This window comes from Equus caballus, chromosome 22, assembly GCF_041296265.1.
Source record: "Equus caballus isolate H_3958 breed thoroughbred chromosome 22, TB-T2T, whole genome shotgun sequence".
In the NCBI taxonomy this organism is placed as follows: Eukaryota; Metazoa; Chordata; class Mammalia; order Perissodactyla; family Equidae; genus Equus; species Equus caballus.
Genome location: NC_091705.1, coordinates 36,451,009 through 36,472,533, shown reverse-complemented (window position 1 = coordinate 36,472,533; position 21,525 = coordinate 36,451,009). Strand labels below are relative to the sequence as shown.

The 21,525-nt window shown below is 52.2% G+C and overlaps 2 protein-coding genes and 1 long non-coding RNA gene across 6 annotated transcripts in view; 2 read left to right on the top strand and 1 right to left on the bottom strand.

Moving 5' to 3' along the window:
• The window catches only part of SLC13A3 (solute carrier family 13 member 3), a 76,959-nt gene extending 72,033 nt beyond the window's left edge, over positions 1-4,926 (top strand). For all 4 annotated transcript variants that reach the window (XM_023626647.2, XM_023626648.2, XM_070247859.1 and 1 more), the window contains 2 exons: positions 419-556; positions 3,350-4,926. In XM_023626647.2, coding sequence (XP_023482415.2) covers positions 419-556; positions 3,350-3,526 — 315 coding nt within the window. In that variant the 3' untranslated portion in view covers positions 3,527-4,926. The remainder of the gene's footprint in view (positions 1-418; positions 557-3,349) is intronic.
• Positions 4,927-10,564: 5,638 nt separating this feature from the next.
• Positions 10,565-18,597, top strand: OCSTAMP (osteoclast stimulatory transmembrane protein). The gene is made up of 3 exons (XM_003363888.5): positions 10,565-11,590; positions 13,983-14,973; positions 17,695-18,597. The coding sequence occupies exons 1-3, from the start codon at positions 11,547-11,549 to the stop codon at positions 18,175-18,177; spliced, it is 1,518 nt and encodes a 505-aa protein (XP_003363936.2). The 5' UTR covers positions 10,565-11,546; the 3' UTR covers positions 18,178-18,597.
• Positions 16,316-21,525, bottom strand: part of LOC138920232 (uncharacterized) — a 13,859-nt gene continuing 8,649 nt past the window's right edge. Inside the window, exon 2 of the long non-coding RNA XR_011431070.1 lies at positions 16,316-20,901. This is a non-coding gene — a long non-coding RNA (uncharacterized lncRNA). The remainder of the gene's footprint in view (positions 20,902-21,525) is intronic.

Here is a 21,525-nt window from a genome sequence, read left to right as displayed (position 1 = left end):
CGGGGAGGCGGGGCCGGCAATCTGCGTTTTAATCCCTGCACATGATTCTCATGCACTGGTGGGCAAGGAGCATCTAGACAGATCTCCCCAGCCCGTCCTCCCTGATGAACCTGCAGGGTGGCCCCGGAATGGCACTAACCTTGGGAATGTTCTCTCCTTCTCTCCCTTGGTCTGGTTCTCTTCTTCTCCATCTCTATTTCTGCGTATTTCTATCTCTATTTTCTGTGTATTTGTATTTCTGGCTGCATTTCTCATTGCGTGTCTCTAAACCAACCTGCCTTCTCATTTGTTCCTATTGTTCTCTCTCTGCCAATCACCGTCCACGTGTCTCTGTCTCTCGTCTCTACGTCTGTCTCTGTCTCTTGTTGTGGTTTCCCTGTATGTCTCTGTCTCGGTCCTCCTGCCCCTCCGGGCCCAGGCCATCCGCCTGAGAGTGCACCCCCTGTATTTGATGATCCCCGGCACGGTGGGCTGCTCCTACGCCTTCATGCTCCCGGTCTCGACGCCCCCCAACTCAATCGCCTTCGCCTCCGGACACTTGCTGGTCAAGGACATGGTGAGTCTGGGCGTTTTCTGACAGAGGCCCAGAGGGGTGGGTGGACACTGGGTGGTGGGTAAGGCATCTAGGCAGGAGTCCCCCCCATTTCTGAATAGGTCACTCTCAGTGGGACAGGAAGACACATTCTAGCAAACACTCTGGGGTTCTTCTCCCACTTAGAGAACCTCAGGAAACACTGCCGCAGGGCCTGCCTTCCACCGTTGGCTTCTGGGACAAGGGGCGTCCCCCTCACTCTGGGCAACGCTCTCTCTCACTTGTGTGGCCAGCTGTGCCGTGCCCAGAATCTTTAGAAGAGAGGAGCAGTGGACCACCCCCTGTGATTGGGGGTGGCCTCAGTGCCTGGCCTGCTGGGGAGGGGGCAGAAGCCGCAGGCTGCGCGTGGGGACATTCAGCAGGTCTCGGTCACAGGGCAGTGCCTTCCTGCTCCCCCTTTGCTCCCCTGCTATCCTGCTCCTCCCTCCCTCCTCCTGCACCTCTTCCCATCCTCCAGCTGCCTGGGGCACTCAGGAAAGGCAAACCCTAAGCTGGTGCCACTGAGAAGAGTGACCTGCTTAACTGATTCACGATGCAGGCCCTCCAGGCTCAGAGATGCCCACAGGATAAACGGGGCGAGAGAGAGAACAAGAGTGAGAGGCAGAAAGAGCTCACAGGCACCAGAGAGAGCAGAGACGTCGGAGACAGACACTCACTCACTTGTTCGGTCCTCTGTTGCACGAGCTCCTCTGTTGCATGGGTGTCGGCTGAGTGCATTCTGTTCCTGGTAGTGGGTCACAGAACATCTACCTCCAAGGGGGTGGCCTTCTATTGAGGGAGACAGACAGTAAACAAGCACAGCAATCTTTTTAAATGATGTAAATTTCCATATTGCTAAGTGCTATGAAGGAAATAAAACATGGCGGGCTGGAAGAGGAGGATGGGTGAGGGGAGATTACTTTACGTGGAACAGGCAGGTAAGGCCCCTCCGAGGAAGTGACGTAGGAGCTGCTGAGACCTGAATAATGGGAAGCAGCCAGCCTTGCATAGAAAAAGGGAGAGCACCCCAAGCAGATGGTAGCGAGTGCAAAGGCCCTGAGGCCAGGACCAGCTCTGTGCATTTTGGGAACACAGGGCAAGGAGGCTGGTGTGACTGCAGAGTCGGGAGTACGAGGTTAGGGAGTAGGGTGGGGCGATGCAGGGCACAGGCTCCGGGTGTCATTCAAACCACAGCGGGAGGCCTTTAAAGGGCTTTAAGCGGGGCAATGATGTGATCTATCCTCTGCTTTAAAAGATGGCATTGGCTGCTGAGTGGAGTGATTGTCAGAGTCGGGAGGGACGGGTGTGGAAGCTGGGAGGCTATTTAGAGACAAAGACAGTAAGAGGGGCAGGAATGCAGACATAGCGCAGATTCTGAGAACAGAGAGACAGTGAGAGAAATGAGGGACATGCTGAGAGATGCTGAGGAAGGCAGAAAGATGCAGAGGGGCACGAGGAGGCCCAGAGAGGCAGGAACGGCCGAGCCCCCCGCCGTCAGCTGGTCAGAGCAGGCGTGCCCACCTGCAGGTTTTACTCCTGTGAGAGTAACGATGCAGGTGTTAATTAAAGTAACTAATGTGGGGCCAAGCAGGCATTGTGAGCCAGGATCCTGGAAAAGGAAGACCAAACCCTCCTGCCAGCTCCCCAAAAGCTTTGGCCAGTCTCCTTCTCTCCCTCCAAAGTTGCCAGGGGCTTTAAGACCCTCTAGAAGGGAGGCCGGACAGCACAATGCAGTTCCCGGACTTCATTATTTGGCATCGTGCCTTCATGGTTTATGCCCTTTCCATGAGCCATCCATGGTAATATCTGTTTAACAGTTTTACTAATCAACTTACATCTTTTAAAAACTTAAATACAAATATTTAAAAAGAAAATTTTCTGATTTAAAAAGAAAAGTTTAAATGGAAGATTGGTATTGCATGCCATAGAAGGTAAGTCTAAAAATAAATGCAAAAAAAAGCAAAATAATTACATTCTCCTGCTAACAGTCACCTGGAGAAGGTTCTGAACCCCTGTTTGTTAAAAAGGTACAATTGTCAAGGAGGAGAAAAGTGCTAAGGGCATGGCAGCACCTAAGGGAGACATTCTGTGCAATAGATTCAAAGAGGAATTGAGAAGGGAGTGACTTTCTCCCCGGGCGATTCACGGCGGGGCAGCACTAACGTGGGGCAACCAGAGAACCCAGGCAGGAGACGGGGATCGTCAGTCCAAGGTTGACTGAGTGGTCCAAGAGGTCGGCTGGGACAGGAGCAAGAGGGCACATCCTTTCCACCTCCTTAAAGAGGTCAGCATCTCCAGAAGGAAAATCCTTCCTAAGAAGCGAGCATAGCCTTACTTGGACACGCAGCGTGTATGAGTGTGTGTGTGAGGGGGTGGGGGGGGGATGGTGTTTAATGACCAAACCAGATTATTTTCAAGTTCTGTGACCTTGGGTAAGCCAACTTCTCTGAACCTCAGTTTCCTCTTCTGTAAAATGGGGATAATATTAATAACCCTTGTAGGGTTGCTTTCGGGGTTAAATGATATAATCCTATGACAACTGCGTGGCATGATCCCTGGGACCTCGAAACCACTCAGTGAATGGGGACATTGGCAGCTCTTTGGGCAGCGTAAAGGTGGGAGGGTCTCGGGCATCAGCGGACCTGGGTGTGGGTCCTGGCTCCATCACTTCCCGGCTGTGAGATCTTGGGTGAGTGACTTCCTGATTCCGAGCCTGGGTTATCCCGTCTGTCTGAGGGGCCCCCAGCTGACCCTCCCTCCATCTGGGCTCCATTTCAGGTGCGAACAGGCCTCCTGATGAACCTGATGGGCGTCCTGCTGCTCAGCTTGGCCATGAACACTTGGGCACAGACCATCTTCCAGCTGGGTACCTTTCCGGAGTGGGCCGACATCCACTCAGCCAATGTCACAGCACTGCCATCCACCTTGGCCAATGACACATTCCGGACCCTCTGAGTCCCGTTTAGGGACTCTCTTTGGGCTGGGCCCTCCCAAAAGGCTTTTGCCATCACCTGCTGCTAAGACCCTTCAGGACGATCAAGCAATTCTTTTCTGTGATCCAGTATGCAGCAAGAAAGGGTGACCTCCAGTGGTCCACTTGGGCCCACAGGTTCCTTATCTAGGACATCTTCTCCTTCTCTCTTGTGCAGTTCAGGGCCCAGTTATCTCCCAGATCTACTGCCTGAGAAACAAGCTCCTGTATCTCTGAACTGTTATGTGGTTAGCATGCAAGAGAGCCCAATTTCAGCAACAATAAGCACATCTGGAATGGCGTTTGTCTTGAACAGTTGGGATGGGAGGCCCTCAATCCCCATGGGCACAGCTTTAGGTTCCACTCTGGAGAGACCACTTTGCCCTTAGGGATCATCTTCCTTGGGGGCGACTGTGTTCCAGTCCAGTTGTCCCAGCTGTTGACAGCCCACGTGTGTCTGCTTGGTTGGTGCCCACTCTCTGCCAGTTGTCTGAATATTACCCCTGCATGATACCCAGCAGCCAGACTTATTTTCAATCCCTGGAGACTGGGCTGGGGGTGGGGGACACCGATGACCTCCTGAGGATGTGGAGACCGGGCCGAGCTTGCTTGCTCCCTCTCTGGGCTCCCGAGCACACCAGGGGAGTTCTCCAAGCCCCAGCCCACGTCTCTGTTCAAGCCTTCAAGGATTTTCCTGCTTCATCTGACTCATTGTGGCCGTAATTCTGGGGTTAGGCCAGCCTGGGCCCCGTCTTCTCGAGGGTGACCCATGTCCCCTCCAGCCAGGCCCTCCGGCACGTGGCCTGCAGGTGAAGTCTCTCCAGTGGGCAGATGTCCTCTTCTACGCGTGGGGACAGCTGCGACTTCCTCGGAGCCGCGGCTGGCGGGGCTCTCCAAGAGGGTTGTGATACCCCTCCTCATGTCAGGCAGAAGCATCCGGACATTCCCTGAACAGCACAGCTCTGGACCCAGCGGGTGCTCAGGGAGTGTTGTGGAACCAGTGGCCCAGCGTTGGCCTAGCCTAGGAAAAGGCACCAGCTGAGGGGCCCAGAAGCTTCCCGTCCCCCCTCCCTCCGCCTCTGAGCAGTGCAGCCTGGGAAGGCAGCACCCCCGGCCTGGGCTTGTCCTCTGTACAGCACGATGCATCACGGAGGAGAGAGGAGAGGCCCCGAGGCTGAGCGTGAGATGCGGCTCCTTCTCTGCTTCCCGCGTGAGCACTCCGGCTTTAGTCACAGGTCCAGCCCGTGGCGGTGGGGCACACTCTGTGGGACGGGGGACGGGGGAGTTCATTCCCAGAGAAATCCGTGGGACTCGTAACCAGATGAATCATGATTTCAAATACTTCTGATTGAAAAGGCTATAAAATAAAGAATGTTAATCAACACTGTGCCTGGAGATTATTTCCCTTTCTGGACATAAAAGAGCTTCAAAGCCCCAAATTCCTGAGCTGAGGGTTCCACAGAATCGTCCTCCCTGACCTCTCCTCCTTGCTGCTCTTTCGCCTCTGCTCCACTCCAGCCACACACTCGAACTCTCCTGCTTCAGGGCCTTTGCACAGGCTGTTTCCTCTGCCTAGAACGCTTTGCTCCCAAATATATACCTGTCTCCTCACTTCATTCAGGTCTCTGCTCAAATGTCATCTCCCCAGAGAGCTTCCCTGAGCATCTGGTATTTTTAGTGCTGTATTTTTCTTCTTAGTATTTAGTCAGGACACTGTATCGTTTGTTTTCTTATCTGTTAACTTTCTCTCCTTCTAGAATATAAACTTAGGAGAATACACACTTTATTTTGCTCAGGGCTGTAACTCTGGTACTAGAGCAGTTTCTGGCACATAGTAATTGCTCAGGAAATATTTGATAAATGAATTGATGCCAGAATTTACAAGGAAGTAATCTCACCCTCTGATCTGGAGTCTGTGTGGTTCATTTCTCTGTTCATTCGTTCTTCCATTTATTCGTTCAACAATATTTCGTTAGACCCTGATTGTATGCTGGGTCACCGTCCCCACCCACGTGGAATTACACTCTATTACACTCTAGCCGAGGAGACAAAGTAGGCGGGTAAACAAGTGAAGTGACTCTGCGTCCTGTGCGGGCTGGGACAAAACTGAAATTGGCTGATGTGACAACTGACTGAGAGGCTGCTTCAGCCGGGCTGGTCAGGGAGGACTTCTCTGAGGGGGCGGCACTGAAATGAGAGCAGAAGGAGTCAGCCATGTGGGAGGTGTAGGTGGCAGGGGTGGGGCAGAGTCATTGGAAATATACCAGGGACTCATGTCTGGAATGTACGAGGAGCTCCCCAAAACTGGAAGAGACAAAAGCAAACACAACAAAAAACCTGTTGTAGTTACCTGTGTCTGTGGAACAAGTCTCCCCAAAACCCGGGGCCTTCAAACACAGCCATTTATTGGCTCATGTTTCTGCGTTTCATTTTGTCTCCACTCTATGTCGTGTGGCCGGGGCCACTTGGCTGCGAGTTTGGCTGGAGCTGGAATGTCCGTGATGGCTGTGGACCCTCTAGGGTCATGTGGCTCCTCCAGGAGTCCGGCCTGGACCTCTTTACGTGACAGTGGGCTTCTAGGAAGGCAAAAGCAGAAGCTCCAAGGCCCTCAAGGCCTGGGCTAGGGAGTCCAAGAATGTCAATTCTGCCCCTTCTATTGGTCAAAGCAGGCCACACGGTTAGCCTGGGTCAAGGGGAGGGAAATGGGCTCCCCTCCTGGATGGGAGGAGTGGCATCCACGCAGGCGGAGGATGGTTGGCCGCCATCTTGGGAAGGCTTCTACCATAACACCCAAGAGAAAATCGAGGGAGAGATATGAACACGCCGATCTGAAAAGGGATGTCTAAGTGGCCAGCAGGTTTGTAGAGAGATGCTCAAACCCGCTTGTCATCAGATAAATGCGAGTTAAACCAAGATTCAACAATATGCCAATCAGACTGGCAAACACTAGAAAAGTGGTCAACGAGTGAGGGTGAAATGGGAGCAAGCAGAAACAGTCGTGTTCTGCTGGCGAGATGATAAACTGTTACCATCAGCCTGCTGAGCACTGTGGCAGGAACCCGGGGAATTCGTTATCTGGTTCCCTGTGACCCTATCCCGCTCCTGGTTTATAGCCCAGCAAATGATCCCATGGGTCCCTAAGGAGACAACGTAGCAGGATATTCATGCCACTGTTGTTTGAGGTATCAAGGAGCTGGAGGCCACCTAGGTGACCATTACTGGGGGTGGGGGGTACTTAAGTAAAATACAGAGGAAGCACACTGTGGAAAACACAGCAACGTGTAGAAGTGACAGACAGCAGGTGCACAGAATGACAGGCTAGACACCGCACGTTCCAGGACGGATGGCAGACAGAAGTACCTCGAGCCGGGTGGGCAGAGGAATGGAAGCGGTGACGGTAAACGGGAAAAACAGGTGGAATGAACGTCAGTGGACGAGGGGTTCAGGAAGCCCCCTGGACTCCTGGCTCCACCCCTCACACGCTGTACCGCCTTAAGCAGGTCCTTCACTGCTTTGGACTGTGGTTTCCGCATCTGAGAGATGGCAGTGCATAGTCAGGATCTCTAAAGGAGGGAGAAAGCACCTAAACTAGCTAATCTGAGGAAAGCTTAGGAAAGGGTCTAGTCACAGGGTGTGGGCAGAGGGTCACCTAGGGAAACCACGAGGAAAAGCACAGGCCCTGGTGGCCAGGGGTCATGGAGAGCACGTCCCGGCCCGAGGTCCGAGGGACAGCTGCCTCAGGGAGCTGGGACACGTCCAGCCCTTGACGACTCCGTAGGGAGGGAGCGGCCCTGCGTCTTCATCTCCTCCCTCCCTTCGCCTCCTGCTGGGGCTCCCCGCCGGCCAAACCCAGCTGTATTGGTCAGGGTTCTCCAGAGAATCAGAACCAACAGGACGTGTGTGCACGGAAAGGGTTGTGTTTGAATCCACAGGCAGCCTGCTGACAGAAGGCCCTCTTGCTCTGAAGTCGGTCCTTTGTTCTAGCCAGGCCTTCAACAATTAGATGAGGCCCACCACGTTATGGAGGGCAATTTGCTTTACTCAAACTCCACCAATCTAAATGTGAATCTCCTTCAAAAATATCCTCACAGAATCATCCAGAATATTGTTTGACTGAGTATCTGGGCCCAGACATGTTGGTACATAAAATTAACCATCACACCAAGAGAAGCCAGAATGCAAGGGAGTCCTGTGCCACAGTCCACCCACGTCCAGCTCCGGGGGCTCAAGGTAGGGAGAAGGGTAGAGACTGGTCTGGAGGGGCTAACTGAGACAACATGGCGTGGAAGGTTTAGACCGAATCAGAGCTTGCCACCTAGTGGTCCCCAGGTCTGCATCCAGCCCACAGTCAGCTTTTTTTTTTTTGCTTCCCGCCCATGAGTTTTAAACTATTAATTGATTGCTAATATTTAAAATTCAGGAGATTTCACATTAAAATCTGGACTTAGGCTTCTCTTGGAAAAGAAAATACCAGGAGAGCTGGCAATATGGGACCCTCATTGCTACCTGGAAACAACTGTTTGGAGTTGAGCAGTGGTGGTGGGAGAACGAAAGCTGAAGTGTGAATGTTCTTATTTGTCACAGTCCCCACCACTCCTTAATGTCTTATGCTGACTCTCTTCATTTGACTCTGTTGCCTTCCTGGCTGCTGAAGGCATTTGATTCTATAACTCCCAAGCTACACGATCTGGAAGGTCCATTTCTAATGGCCTAGAGCAGGGCTACAGTAGAACTTCCTGTAATGATGGAAATGGTCTGTATCTGCCTTATCCAATACAGTAGCCACTTGATCTGTGTAGCTGTTGAATACTTGAGATGTGGTCAGTCCAAATTGAGATGTACCCTAAGTATAAAACATACACCACATTTTAAAAACTGAGATTGGAAAGCATGAATGTAAAGGGGCTGGCCCCGTAGCCGAGTGGTTACCTTCGCGCGCTCCACTTCAGCAGCCCAGGTTTTCACCAGTTCAAATCCTGGGCGCAGACCTAGCACCGCTCATCACGCCATGCTGAGGTGGCGTCCCACAGAGCACAACCAGCGGGACCTACAACCAGAATATACAACTATGTACCGGGGGGCTTTGGGGAGAAGAAAAAAAAAAGATTGGCAACAGATGTTAGCTCAGGTGCCAATCTTTAAGAAAAAAAAATGAATGTAAAAATATCCCATTAATAATTTTTTATATTGATGACATGTTGAAAGGATAATATTTTGGATATATTAGGTTAAGTAGAATATTAAAATTAATTTTACTTTTTTATGTGGCTACTGGAAAATTTTAAATACGTCTATGGCTCACAAGCCATGTCCATTAGATAGTGTAGCCTCTCTGATAAGACTCGAGCCACGTCTCCACGTTCTCCAACTGACTGGGTGGTGGCCACGTTCGACACCCACAGGCAGTACAGTTCCATGACTCTAACATTCTGTGGCTCTCTGATTATGATTCTAGGTCTGAAGATTTATCACTTCCTCTTCCTGTTCTGTCTCATGGCTCTGAATCTTCCAGAAATTCCCCTCAGCAGAGTTGGTTCTATTTTAGGTCACTCAGAAGCCCCTTCCGGAGGGCGTGGGCCTTGGAGACAGGCCAGCCTTATATAGGCAGAAGTGACTGCCTACATGCTCTGAGGAAAGCCAGAAATAGCTTCTGTTCCTCGCCTGCCTATGTCCCCATCTTCCCAAACATTACACAGCCACAGAAGCCTTCAGGAAATGCCTGACATGGTTCTTAACCAATCAGATCTTAACCAATCCAGCAGTTCTGGGGCTGGAGCAGAAACTGGGCAAATGCTGGTGTCCTCGGGGGACCGCCCCCCTCCGACCAGCACAGTGCCCTAGAGTCTCCTATGTGATGGGACCCAGGCTGGGGATCTGGTCCAGTGGGCATCACAGAGGCCTGTACAATCAGGTCTGAGCAGCCTGGAGTCACTCAGGCAGAGCCGTCAGCCCAGGTCAGAGGCACAGGGCAGGAGCATGCATCTATTGTCTACTGGGCATCTACATAGATTATCTCCCTGAATCCTCAAACAACCCTAAGAAGTAGGTACTAATGTCCTCTTCATTATAGCAGAGTACACACAAGTTCAGAGAGGGACAGTATCTTGCCTAAGGTTACACAGCATAGTAAGTGGCAAAGCTGGCATTCAAGTGCAGATCTGCTGCCTCCAGCCCAGGGCCCCTGTGGTTCAGAGGAACAGCCAGGCATTCCTTGCATCAGTCCTACCGAGGCCTCTGCAGAGGTTGTAAATTGGTGGCCCTTGCTGGCTTTGGCCCACAGACCTGTTAAGATTGGCCTGCACAGTGGTTTTTCATTTTTTTTAAATGCTGACTTTAAAAACTAAGAGACTGTTACATAAAAATGGGAATGACAGCTTTGGAAAAATTGGAAAATCTAGTCATGTTGAGCCTCGTTTTCAAGGGGTTTTGACCCTCAGCTGGGGCGAAGCAGAAGCGGCCCTTATTGGTCCACACGCAGCAGCTCCCTGCTGTTTCCACGGGCCGGCTTCGCTCCCTACCCTGGCTGGCCCGCCCCAGCAGGTGCGTGCGTTTCCTGCTCCTGGTCTCCTCAGTGTGCCCAGTTCTTGGCAGATGTGGAGCCTGGCCTGGCTTCCTGGAGGGGCTCAGGGCCTGGGAAGTGTGTTAGGCTCCCTGAGGGCCACAGGTGTGTCATCCAATTGTGTGACTATGAGAACGTCACTTCCCCCATCTGGGCCACAGGATAACTCCTTCAGGCCTGAGCAAGAGACCCCAGCAATCCGTCCTTATAAGGGAAAATGACGGGGAGACAGGAAAACGGCCCAGGGGTACCCCACTCAAAAGGACCATCCTGCAGGCTGGGGGCTGGCGGCCCAGGAGAGACGTCTTGGAGGAGGCAATCTGCTGGCCGTGATGGGGCGCAGAGAGGCTGGGGGAGAGGTGTGCGCCTTCCGGGTAGGGCCTGGCTTTCAGAAGGATGTGGACGTGGGCCTGCATCACAGCACGAGGGGGGTTCACACTGATCGAGTGCCTCCCATTTGCAGAGCCAAGGGCGTCACAAGGCCACCATGAGTCTTGTGAATCCTTCCCTCCGCACCAGCAGAGCACAGCGGCTGACCAGTGGGCTCTGGAGCGGGACTGTTGGGCACGATCATGGCTCTACCTCTTACTGGCTAAGCGGCTTGGTTAAGGGACTTAACACTCTGGGTCTCAGTTTTCTGAACTGAAGAATGGAGTTAGGAACAGTCCCTACCACAAAGGGTCGTTGGAAGTACGGACTCAGTGAATTGGAACAGAAACTGTTCAGAAGAACGCCCGATTCATAGCAAGTGCTCAATGCGTGTTAACTGTCATTAGCACTAATCTTTAGTAAGAGGAGGAAACTGAGCTGAGAGGGATGAGGTCCCCTGCCCAAGGTCACACAGCTAGGGAGGGACAAAGCTGTGCTTTGAAGCCAGGTCCATGTCAGGCTAAAGACAGGGAGGGCTGGGAGGGAGACCAGGGCCACTCACGGCTGGAAAAGAGTCTCAGCAGAGGTCCCCTGGTCTCCTGTGGGTTCCCACCCGGAAGAGCTGGGGTCAGGCTCCTCCAGGGTGCATTGCTGTGGTGGGGGGCGGGGGGAGGGGGCAGCCGAGCAGAGTTCTAGTCCTGGCACTACCGCTAATGAGCTGCGTGACTTCTCTGAGCCTCAGTTTCCTCCTCTGTAAAATGGAGGTAGGCCCGGGTTTCTGCTCTCAGGATTAGAGATGGTGCTTGGAAAAGGCTCTCTCTCTCTCCTCCCCACCTTCCACCCGCTCCTGCCTGCCCTCCCGGAAGAGAATGTGGCAGCCCACCCAACCCCCAGGGAGGTGGGGGAGGTGGGCCCAGGCAGGGCGGGACAAGGTGACCAGGAGGGCTTAATTAAGGGTGGGAAAGCAGAAGTGACAGGGTTTCCTGAGTCCTAGAGGACCCAATTGCCCACACTTCCTCTCCACTTCCCATCGCCGCCTGAGTCCGTCTGCCCGCATCTGCCGCTATTCCGGGAGCATGAGAGCCCTTCGGGGGACAGCCGAGAGCCTCGTCAGGACCGGGTAGGTCTGGGGACTTCAGACACTGGGAGCCACGGGCAAGCAAACAGTCAGTGGTCAGGCACGATGATATGAGCCTAGGTCTCATTTCCTGGCAGAGCCTAGCTCTGCCATTCCCCGGCTGTGTGTCCTTGGGTAAATCCACGCCACTTTGAGCCTCAGTTTCCCCATCTGTAGAATGAGAGGAATAATAACGTCTACAAGGCTGTTGTGAGAGCTGAATGAGCAAACGCCTGCAGAGGGCTTGCTATTGCGCTCCCCTCACAGCAAGCACTCGATACGTGGCAGCTGGTCTCCTGACAATGACGAGGCCTGAATTTATCATCTCTGACCTCAGTGGGTCCTCAATGCTGCCTGGCACCTGTAGCACTTCTTTTTTTTTTTTTTCTTTAAGATTGGCACCTGGGCTAACAACTGTTGCCTGTCTTTTTTTTTTTCTCTGCTTTTATTTCCCAAACTGCCCCCCCCCCCCCCGTACATAGTTGTATATCTTAGCTGCAGGTCCTTCTAGTTGTGGGCCTGTATCATTTCCTTAGTTCATTTACTCTCCCGCTCTCCTAGAGAACTATTTTATACCTTCTTCATCTTCCAGCCTCTATCACCTCCTCCAGCATCCTCACCTTCAGGGCTGCCCTCACTTCCTGCTACCAGGAGCAAACGGACGCCAACATACTACAGTCCATAAATATTTATGGAGCGCCCACTACGTGTTAGATGCTAATCCAGGCACTTGGGATACGCCAGTGATCCAAGGGACCAAGTCTCTGCCCCAGGGAGTTGATGCTCTAGTGACAGACAAGAGCTGACATGGTACTTACTATGTGCCAGACACAAGATGACCCTATGAGGTACCACTTTCATTGCACCATTTTACAGATGAGAAAATTGAGGCACAGAGAGATTAAGAAACTTGACCAAGGTCGCACAGATGGTGAGTGGTGAAGTGGGGACTTGAACCCAGGCCATCTGGAGGTCACACCCTTAACCATGGCCCTCTATATCAGATGGGGTAGTGATATATAAGTGCCCACAGTTCGCTTGTCCATCTGCGATCCTCTGTGCCCATCTCCTCTGCCTTCCCACCTGCCATTAAGGATGAACAGCCCCTGCTTCATTCTAAGACCAGCCCCACCTTTTGCGCCCTCGGTCTTGCCTCCTGCCACCCACCAAAGGACGTGGCTCCAGCGAGCCCCCCTTTCTATGTACCCCCCTTCTGACTGGATGTCGCATCAGCGAACCCGCGAGAGTTCTCTCGTCTTAAATGAACTCTCCTGGTCCGTTTCCCCCATCAGCTGCCCCTGCATTTCTCTGCTCCTTTACTGCACGGATGACTTGAAGGAGTTGTCTGCACTCACGTCTCACGTTCTTCCCCTCTGGTCTCTCCTGGGCCCGTTCTAGTTAGGTTTTGGCCCAACGTGCCACCAAGCTACCCTTGTCCAGGACACCAGTGACCTCCACGTGACTAAATCCAATGGTCATTGCTCAGTCCTCATCTTTCTGACACGCCAGCAGCATTTGACATGTCTGATCGCTCCCTTCCTCTTGAAGCATTTTCTCTACTTCGCTTCCCAAGCTCTGCACGGCCTGCGTTCTCTGACCCCTTCTCTGGTCCCTCTTCATATCCCAACCTGTTCACCCTGGAGAGCAGGGGCTCCGTCCTCAGCGCTCTCTCCTCCCCATCAGCATGCTGTCTGGAGGAACCTCATCCTGCTGTCCTGTTACCACTCCTTAGTGTAAAATCTAGGAGGGGGGATGCTCATCTGTTTTATTCATTCCTCTTTCCCCAATGACTAGCACATAGTAGTTGCTTAGTAAATATCTGTTGAGTGAATAAATCTAAGGACAATAGTGTAGGAAAGTTCTTCGGAAATCAACTGATCCAGTCTCCCTTTCCCTCCTCCCCTGCAAATTACAGAGGAGACACTGAGGTCGAGAAAGAAGGAAAGTCCGGGGTCACACAGTGAGCCAAGCAAGACTCTGAATTCAAGTGAAATAGAGTCTCTCCTATTTCGCTCTCTCTCATTCTCTCTCTTTCCTCTGTGTTTCCCTCTCTAAGACTCCATCCCTCCTTTGGGCCAGTTGCCTTCACAAAACTAGAATTATGGACGCACGCAGCCCAGACACCCACCCTCACGTTCTCCTGAACTGCGTGGAAACTGGGCTCTCCCCTGACAACTCCAGTGAGGATATTCCTGGGGAAGTCTCTGATTGGTTCAGCTTGGGTCATGTGGGTTTGAGGTGGGTTACTCTGATTGGCCCACCTGGGAAGAGTGCCCACCCCTGTGGCTAAAGGGGTGGAGCCTGTTAGCCGCTGAGGGGTGTGTGGGGTGGGGGCATGGGGCAGACACCCACCCCCCACCCTCCTGATAGAGGTCCCCAATTTCCTTGTGTGCAGGTGGCGATGCTGGCACTGGGGGATCTGCAAGGCCCTCGCCCCACTGCAGGCGGCCTGGGTTGCCTTCTCTCGGCCTGTCCCAGCCAGCCACCGCCAGCTGCTGACCCAGCTCCTCCTGTGCGGCTCCCTGGCCACTGCTGCCGCAGGTCTGGCCCACCACTGGCTGGTGTCCTCGCTACTCTACCCTCTGGGGTCCTCGGCCCTGGTGGCCATTGTCTGTGGCCTGGTGGTCTTCCTGGGCCTGGGCCTGGTGACCCCAGTTCGCTGCCTGTTTGCACTCAGTGTGCCTACCCTGGGCACGGAGCAGGGCCGCCGCCTGCTCCTCTCCTGGAGCGCTGCCACCCTGGCCGTAGCCGTGGTGCCCAACGTCCTGGCCAACATGGGTGCGGCCGGGCAGGTGCTGAGATGTGTCACCGAGGGCTCCCTGGAGAGTCTGCTCAACACCACTCACCAGCTGCACGAGGCATCCAGGGCTCTGGGCCCCACCAGCCAGGGGCTGACGCTCCAGGCTCTGGGCAATGGCTCTGCCTTCCGGCTTCACATGCTCAGGGTCACTCAGCAGGTCCTGGAAGACTTCTCTGGCCTGGAGTCCCTGGCCCGGGCGGCAGTGCTGGGGACCCAGCGGGTGGTCACAGGGCTCTTGATGCTGGTCCTCCTGGTGGACTCGACCTGGTACCTCCATCGCTACCTGACTGACCTGCGGTTTGATAATATCTATGCCACGCGGCAGCTAGCTCAGCAGCTGGCCGAGGCCGGGGCCACACACTTGTTGGCCTCCCCACCAGCCTGGCTGCTCCGGGCGGCCAGGCCTAGGCTGTCCCCAAGGGAGCTGCTGAGTTGTTTCCTCAGGCTGGGGCTGCTGGCCCTGCTCCTGGTGGCCACAGCTGTGACGGTGGCCACGGACCATGTGGTCTTCCTCCTGGCGCAGGCAGCCGTGGACTGGGCTCAGAAGCTGCCTGCCGTGCCCGTCACGCTCACAGTCAAGTACGAGGTAAGTGTGGTGGTGGAGAGGTGGGCATAGAGTCCTTTCCTTGAGGGAAGTGGGAGGGGGTCTTAAACGCCTGACTCGCAGTTAGATTGTACTTGCCTGCTGGTCGTAGCCCTTGGATAAGCCGTGGGACCCCGGGGCATCGGCAGGTGGCCTCCTTTAATTCCCACAACAGCCCGACACAGGGGTTCTCTTTTCACCCCCTGTTGTAGGTGAGGACACTGATACCCAGAGATATTAAAATAACTCGCCCCCGAGGTCCCTCCATTCACAGTGGCGGCCTGCTCTAGCCTCATGTCCTCTCTTGCACAAGTTGGATCAATCCTGCTGACCCTACAAGGTTATTGTGAGTCTTCAAATGTGATGGTTTCTAGAAGGACCTGGTAAGCTCCAGGCCACCTAGGAGATGGCTCATAAATACTGGCTATTATTAATAGCTCATATCTGTGAATATCAGACTGGAGGGGTCTTGGGAAAAGGCTAGACCAGGAAGCCACCAACTGCGGCCCACGGGCCAAATCCTGCGGGCTTCCTGATTTTGTAAATTGAGTTTTACTGGAACACAGCCATGCCATTTGTTTCCATGTTGTCCGTGGCTGCTCTGCAAGAGCGACGTTGAATAGTTACGACGGGTACGTATGGCCTGCAAAGCCTAAAATATTTACTATTTTAACAGTAATATATAAAATACTTGCTATCTATTTACTATTGGACATATTTACTATCTCATCAAGATTCGTGGTTTTCAATCTTTTCTTTGGCCACAAATCTTTGTATTTTTTTTATTTTAAATGCTGAGATTTCACACAAAAGTCCATTGCATAAAACATACCAAAGTGTCAGACTCTGAGCTAATAATACTAATAGCTAATATTTATTGAGTACTTATTGTAGACTAGGAAAGTGTTTTTTTCAAATGGCATGAAATCAACTTAATCAATCTAGGGGCCATGGTCAGCTTTTTTTTTTTTCCCAATGAAATAGAACAGACTAGATATTTATTAGAGTATATTATAGGTGATAAGGGTATGCATTGTTTTATGAAATTTTTCTTCAATCACAATATTATTTGTGCTTGGAAGGGGCTGTAAAATGCATTTCTTACTGTAGAGCAAAGTGAAGAAATGTGGCAATGTCCCAAGTGTGTTCCCTGATTTGCTGTATTTCAGCAAATCTTAGATGCCACTGATTGCAATTCATGTCCTCATTTTATGTATCGTTAGCAAAGAAAATGCTGCCAATTAAACCATGACACAATGCCTTCTTATCATTTAGCGTTCTGTCAGAGTTCTTATTAGAAATCAATTAGCCTTCTTATCAATTAGAATTAGAAAAAAATAGCTCATTTATTATTTAACATAGATTTATTGTAACATATCTTTCTCATGTACAGATAGCAAGACACATAGCGAAATACTTAGGTGGAGATTTCCCTAAAACTTCTTCCCATCCAGCCTGACTCTTCTGAGTGACTCTGGCCGCGCTGTCAGTGTCTGTGGCTTTTCACCCAATACTGTTCTCTGTGCCTTTCGAGCACTGGTGACGCCCCATTATCATTTCCAGCATTTTCTCGCAAGCTGCAGATACCAACCCCGCAAGCATTGATACTGGCACCCTCTGACCCTCTCAGCAAGCACGAATTGGCACCACTTTGCAAGTCATATTGATATGAAGACACATCTTGATCTCAAAGACATTAAAATGTGAAAAAAAAAAAGAATCCCAGAACTGATGAAATAAGATAGTTCATTTAATTGTCACTGCGATCCTCTAAGATAGAAAGTACTATCATTGCCATTGTACCGATGAAGATACTGAGGGTCAGAGAAGTTAGGGGACTTGCACAAACTCATCCAACCTGGGTGGCAGGGCTGTGCTGTGACTTTTGTGGGCCCCAGGCACATTTACTTACATGGACGCCTTTCTCTGTAAAAAATATTAATGACAGCATTGGGATAATGACAAATATATTCCTATTAGAGAGTGAAACATATTCCTCAACTTAAAAACTCATTTTTATTCTGATTTTAAAAGAAAATAGAATATTTTCATAGGTCCCTAAAGGTACCATGGACCCCCAGCACTGTGTCTAACGGAGAAGTCGGGCAGAACCTGGGTGGAACCAGGATCCAGCCTAATAAGTCTGCCTCCAAGTTCAGATGATTAACCTCTGACATCCCTCCTTTCTGGACACCCTTCTTCCTGGCTCCAGAGCACCCCGTGGAAATTGTAGAGCTTATACTTATGAGCAGGATACCGAGACCCGGCCCTGCAGGGACCGACCCCTGGGCTGGCCACACGTAACCCACTGTGTGACCTCAGGTTCCGCATCTTTTCAACGAGGCTCCTGCTGGGCTGAGCCTCATAGGATTGTGATTATTTGATGGAATAGAACATCTACCGTGTTCACCGAGGGCTCAGCAAAGCGTGGATGCCTGCGAGCATTCATTTGTTTTCTCTGAAGTATTCTGCTCAAAGAGAGTATAATAAAAATAGCATTTGTATGGCACCTTTTATTTGGCAAAAAGCCTGTTTCAGACTCCTGATCTCATTTGATCCTCCTCAAACCTCAGGAGGCAGGAGTTGCTTCTGTGCCCATTTTGCAGATGAAGGCGGGGAAAGTTGGACCGGTCCAGCTCTGTGAGCATCTGCAAGTGGGGGCGGGCAGGGAATGGCTGGAGTGTCTGTCTGTCTGCTGACGTGGCCGTTTTCTCCTCTTTGAAGGCTGCATACACCGTCCTGGGCTTCATTTCCTTCCTCTTCAACCAGCCGCCCCCGGAGAGCCCCTCCCTGTCTGCCCACAGGACCTTCCACTGGGAGCTCCGCTTCACGGCCCCCAGCTGCCCGCTGCTGCCCGCCCGGCGCCCCGGCTCAGCTGCACCCCTGGCTGCGGGCCTTCTGCAACTCGGGGCTTGCTCCACGGTCCTCCTGCAGGCCTACGCGCGCCGCCTGCGCCACACCATCGCTGCTTCCTTCTTCCCCACCCAGGAGGCAAGGCGGATCCGCCACCTTCACGCCCGGCTGCAGCAGAGATATGACAGGCTTCAAGGCCAGCAGCTGCCCCAGGGGACTCCTTCGTGCTCCGGACAGCAGGGCCTGCCAGCGAGCACCCAGCCTGGAGAGACAGGCCTACTGCACACTGGACACTTGGAAGAACAGAGAGCAGTGGGGGCACAGCGGAAAGAGCTTTGGACTGCACAGACCTGAGTTGTAACCTTGGTCCTTCTGCTGCCTCCCTGTGTGATCCTGGGTAGGTTGCTTCACCTCTCTGAGCCTTGGTTTCTATATCTGCATAATGACTATATGATAACAATCGATGAGACCTACTTTCCACATGGGAACGGTGAGGGAGGAATGAAATACTGGGCACAAAAGGCCTCGATGAAGAGAGAAGAACTATGCAGAGAAGACACGCAAGTGCGGGGACAGCTCCCGGGGCTCCAGGCCGCTGGGGGCTTGGTCAAGCCTTGCGTCCGCATCCGCTGCTTTACCTCTAGACAGAGACTTCGCATCACAAACGCATCCAAACGCTCCTGGATCTTATTTATGTGCCCCTGAATCCTCTGAACTTACAATAAGCTAAAATTTTCTTGATTTTATAAATAAAAGTATTTATTAAATCCTAAATTAGATTGTATCACTCCTCTGATTCAAATTCCTTCAGAGTTTCCCCATTTAGGATTGCCAGGTTGAGCAAATAAAAATACAGGACATCTGGTTCAATTTGAATTTCGGATAAATAAGGGTTGAGTAGAAGTATGTCCCCAGGATGTACTTATACTAAACCCATATTTGTTGTTTATCTGAAATGCAAATTCCACTGGGTAACCCGTAATTTATCTGGGAAATCTAACCCTATGGAAGTTATTTAATAAAATCGCAACTCCCCGCCCTGTGGGCTTGGCATTTCCTGGTTTTCCCTCCAGATCATTCTCCGCCCTTCTCTTGCCTACCCTCTTCCCAGGAGTCTGACCTCTGTGAATCTGCCACCTTGGCTCCCTCGCCCTCTGACTTCTAGCTGGGCCCAGCCAGTGGGAGGGTGCAGCGGGCGATCCCAGGTTGGGGAGGCAGAGAGGGTTGGCACACTTATTCCTGCAACCCTCTGGGCTCTTACTCGGCAGACGTCACATTCTGTCACCCACAGCCACAGCGTGTCTGGCCATGGCCCCCCTCCCATGGCTACAGCTCCCCCCAGGTTCCGGAAGGGTGCAGCTTCCACCATTGCTAGCCTCTGGAGGCGTCAGCATCCTTCCCTTAACCAGGTCCCCACCTCTGACCTTCATTAAACTCCCTTTAGTTAGCCCTTTCAGACTATGATCACCTTCCTGCCAGGCGCCTGAGTGAGGCACCTTGGGTCACTAAAGCCCTGACGGACCCAGCCTCTCCCTCCCTCCACTGCCCTGGCCGCATGGGCTTAATAAGCTCCTCAGACACACTAGGCCGGTTTGTACCTCAGGGCAGCACCCTCATGTTCCCACTTCCTGGAACATGCTTCTTTTAAGTCTTGGCATGGCCGGTTTCTTTGCATCATTCGGGTATTAGCTCAAATGCCACCTCCTCAGAGAAGCCTTCCCTGACCACTCTGCCTAATATTGTCCCATCCCACATTGCTTCACTCGATCACAGGAGTCAGCAAGTGACAATCCGTGGGCCAAAGGCCACCTGTTTGTGTGAGTGGGGCTTCAGTGGAACACTGCCGCGCCCTTTAGTTTAAGCGTTGCTTCCGGCTGCTTTTGCAACGATGGCAGATTTGAGGAGTTGAGGCAGAGACTGCAAGACCCACAAAGCCTGAAATATCCAGCCCTTTAAATAAAATGTTTGCTGACCCCTGATCCATCATCTCAAAGGGTTTTATCACGTCTACGGGTTTTATCATGCCCATATCCATTATTATCTTCCATCTGCATTTATACCTTCAGCTGTCTCTTTGCTTGCTTGCAGGTGTGTTTCATGTCATCGCCACGAGGATGTATGCGCCGTGCTCTCTGTCTGGCCCTCCGCAGGATGTCTAGCACCCATGCTGCGCCTGGGGCACAGTGAGCGCTCAGTGAAAGTTAGCTGAATGGCCAGCTATCTGGAGCTAGACTTGCTGTCTCTGGTCTTGGCTCCTTCATGGAGCCCAGATCTGGGGCTTGCAGAAAGGAAGCGCTGGGCACTGGCAGCAGCCTGCTCTGGGTCAAGTTTATGGCCAAAGGGGAAGGTACAAAGCAGAGAGAACTATATCCCCTGTCACGTGTTTCAGTGTAACAGCCAGTGCGCATGGGAGAATCACGTCAGGCCCCAGGCCGCACAACGGCTCCACGTCTCCCAAAGCCAGCACCCTCGGGACCACAGGCATGGTGGGCAGAATCATGCCCCCAGAGCTGTCCGTGCCGTAGTCCCCAGAACCTGTGAATATGTCACCTTCCAGGACAAAAGGGATTTGCAGCTGTGATTAAGTTAAGGGTCTTGAGATGGGGAGATTTTCCTGGATTATCTGGGTGGGCCCAATGTAATCGAAAGTGTCCTTATGAGAGGGAGACAAGGGAGCCAAAGCCAGAAGAAGGCGACATGAAGACTGAAGCAGAGGCTGGGGTGATGTCCTTGTGAGGAGGGCGCCACGGCCCAAGGAATGTGGGCAGCCCCTCCTGAGCCAGCAGGGGGGTAGGAGCAGGCGAGGCTGTGGAGTTCTTCTGGGCCAGACTTTCCTTCTCCCTCCTCTGTTGCCCTGTGCTCCTCTTCAAATTCCGGCTAGTGTGGGTCTGGAGGACACAAATCCTGTATAATGATTGTAAACCCCCGAGGTTGTCTTTTTCGTTGTTTCTTCGGTGACAAAGATAAGGAAAATATATAGAATAAGAGTTTGTGATCTTTTCATCATCACCCCTACACTTCCAGAAGAAAGTTTTCTTGCCTGTTGGGTCAGCTTCTAGGCCTTTCTTTGTGTAGAATCTGAGTAATGGGTAAATAAGGAAACAAAAAGAAATATGAAACTCTAAGTTGACCTAATTTACAAAGCACTAATGTGAGCTGAATTGGGGGCCCCATCAGCCAGGGTTTAATTACAGATAAAGACATTGCTCTAGATATGTTAAGCCAGAGGAGATTAAACACGGGGAAATGGGTTCTTACAAAATGGTTGGAAGGAGGCCCCAGGATGAGCTCAACCAGGGAGCTCAGCTCTGCTATAATCAGGAAGCTAAGAAATCAGAAGGCCACCACTCAAACCGCCAGCTCTCAGAATGCACCACCTGGGCCTGTGTCCACGAGGAGAAAGATGCCACCACAACCAGAACCAGGCTGCACGTGCAAAACTCATCCCACCAAAACGTGGATGCCCCATGCTTGGCCTCTGGACCCCGCAAAGAGCCAGAGCTGCAACACTGAGATCTCCACTAATACAGTCCACCGACACGTCCAGTAGGGCTGCGGCATCATACGGCTGGGGATGCTGTTCACATCACAGGCGACGGGAACACGGCCCCCAGTCGATGTGCAGGGCGCCCCTGCAGCCTGCATGACCCCACACAGTGACCCGGCTCTGAGGCTCTATTTCTATTTGCTGCAGAAAGAGAA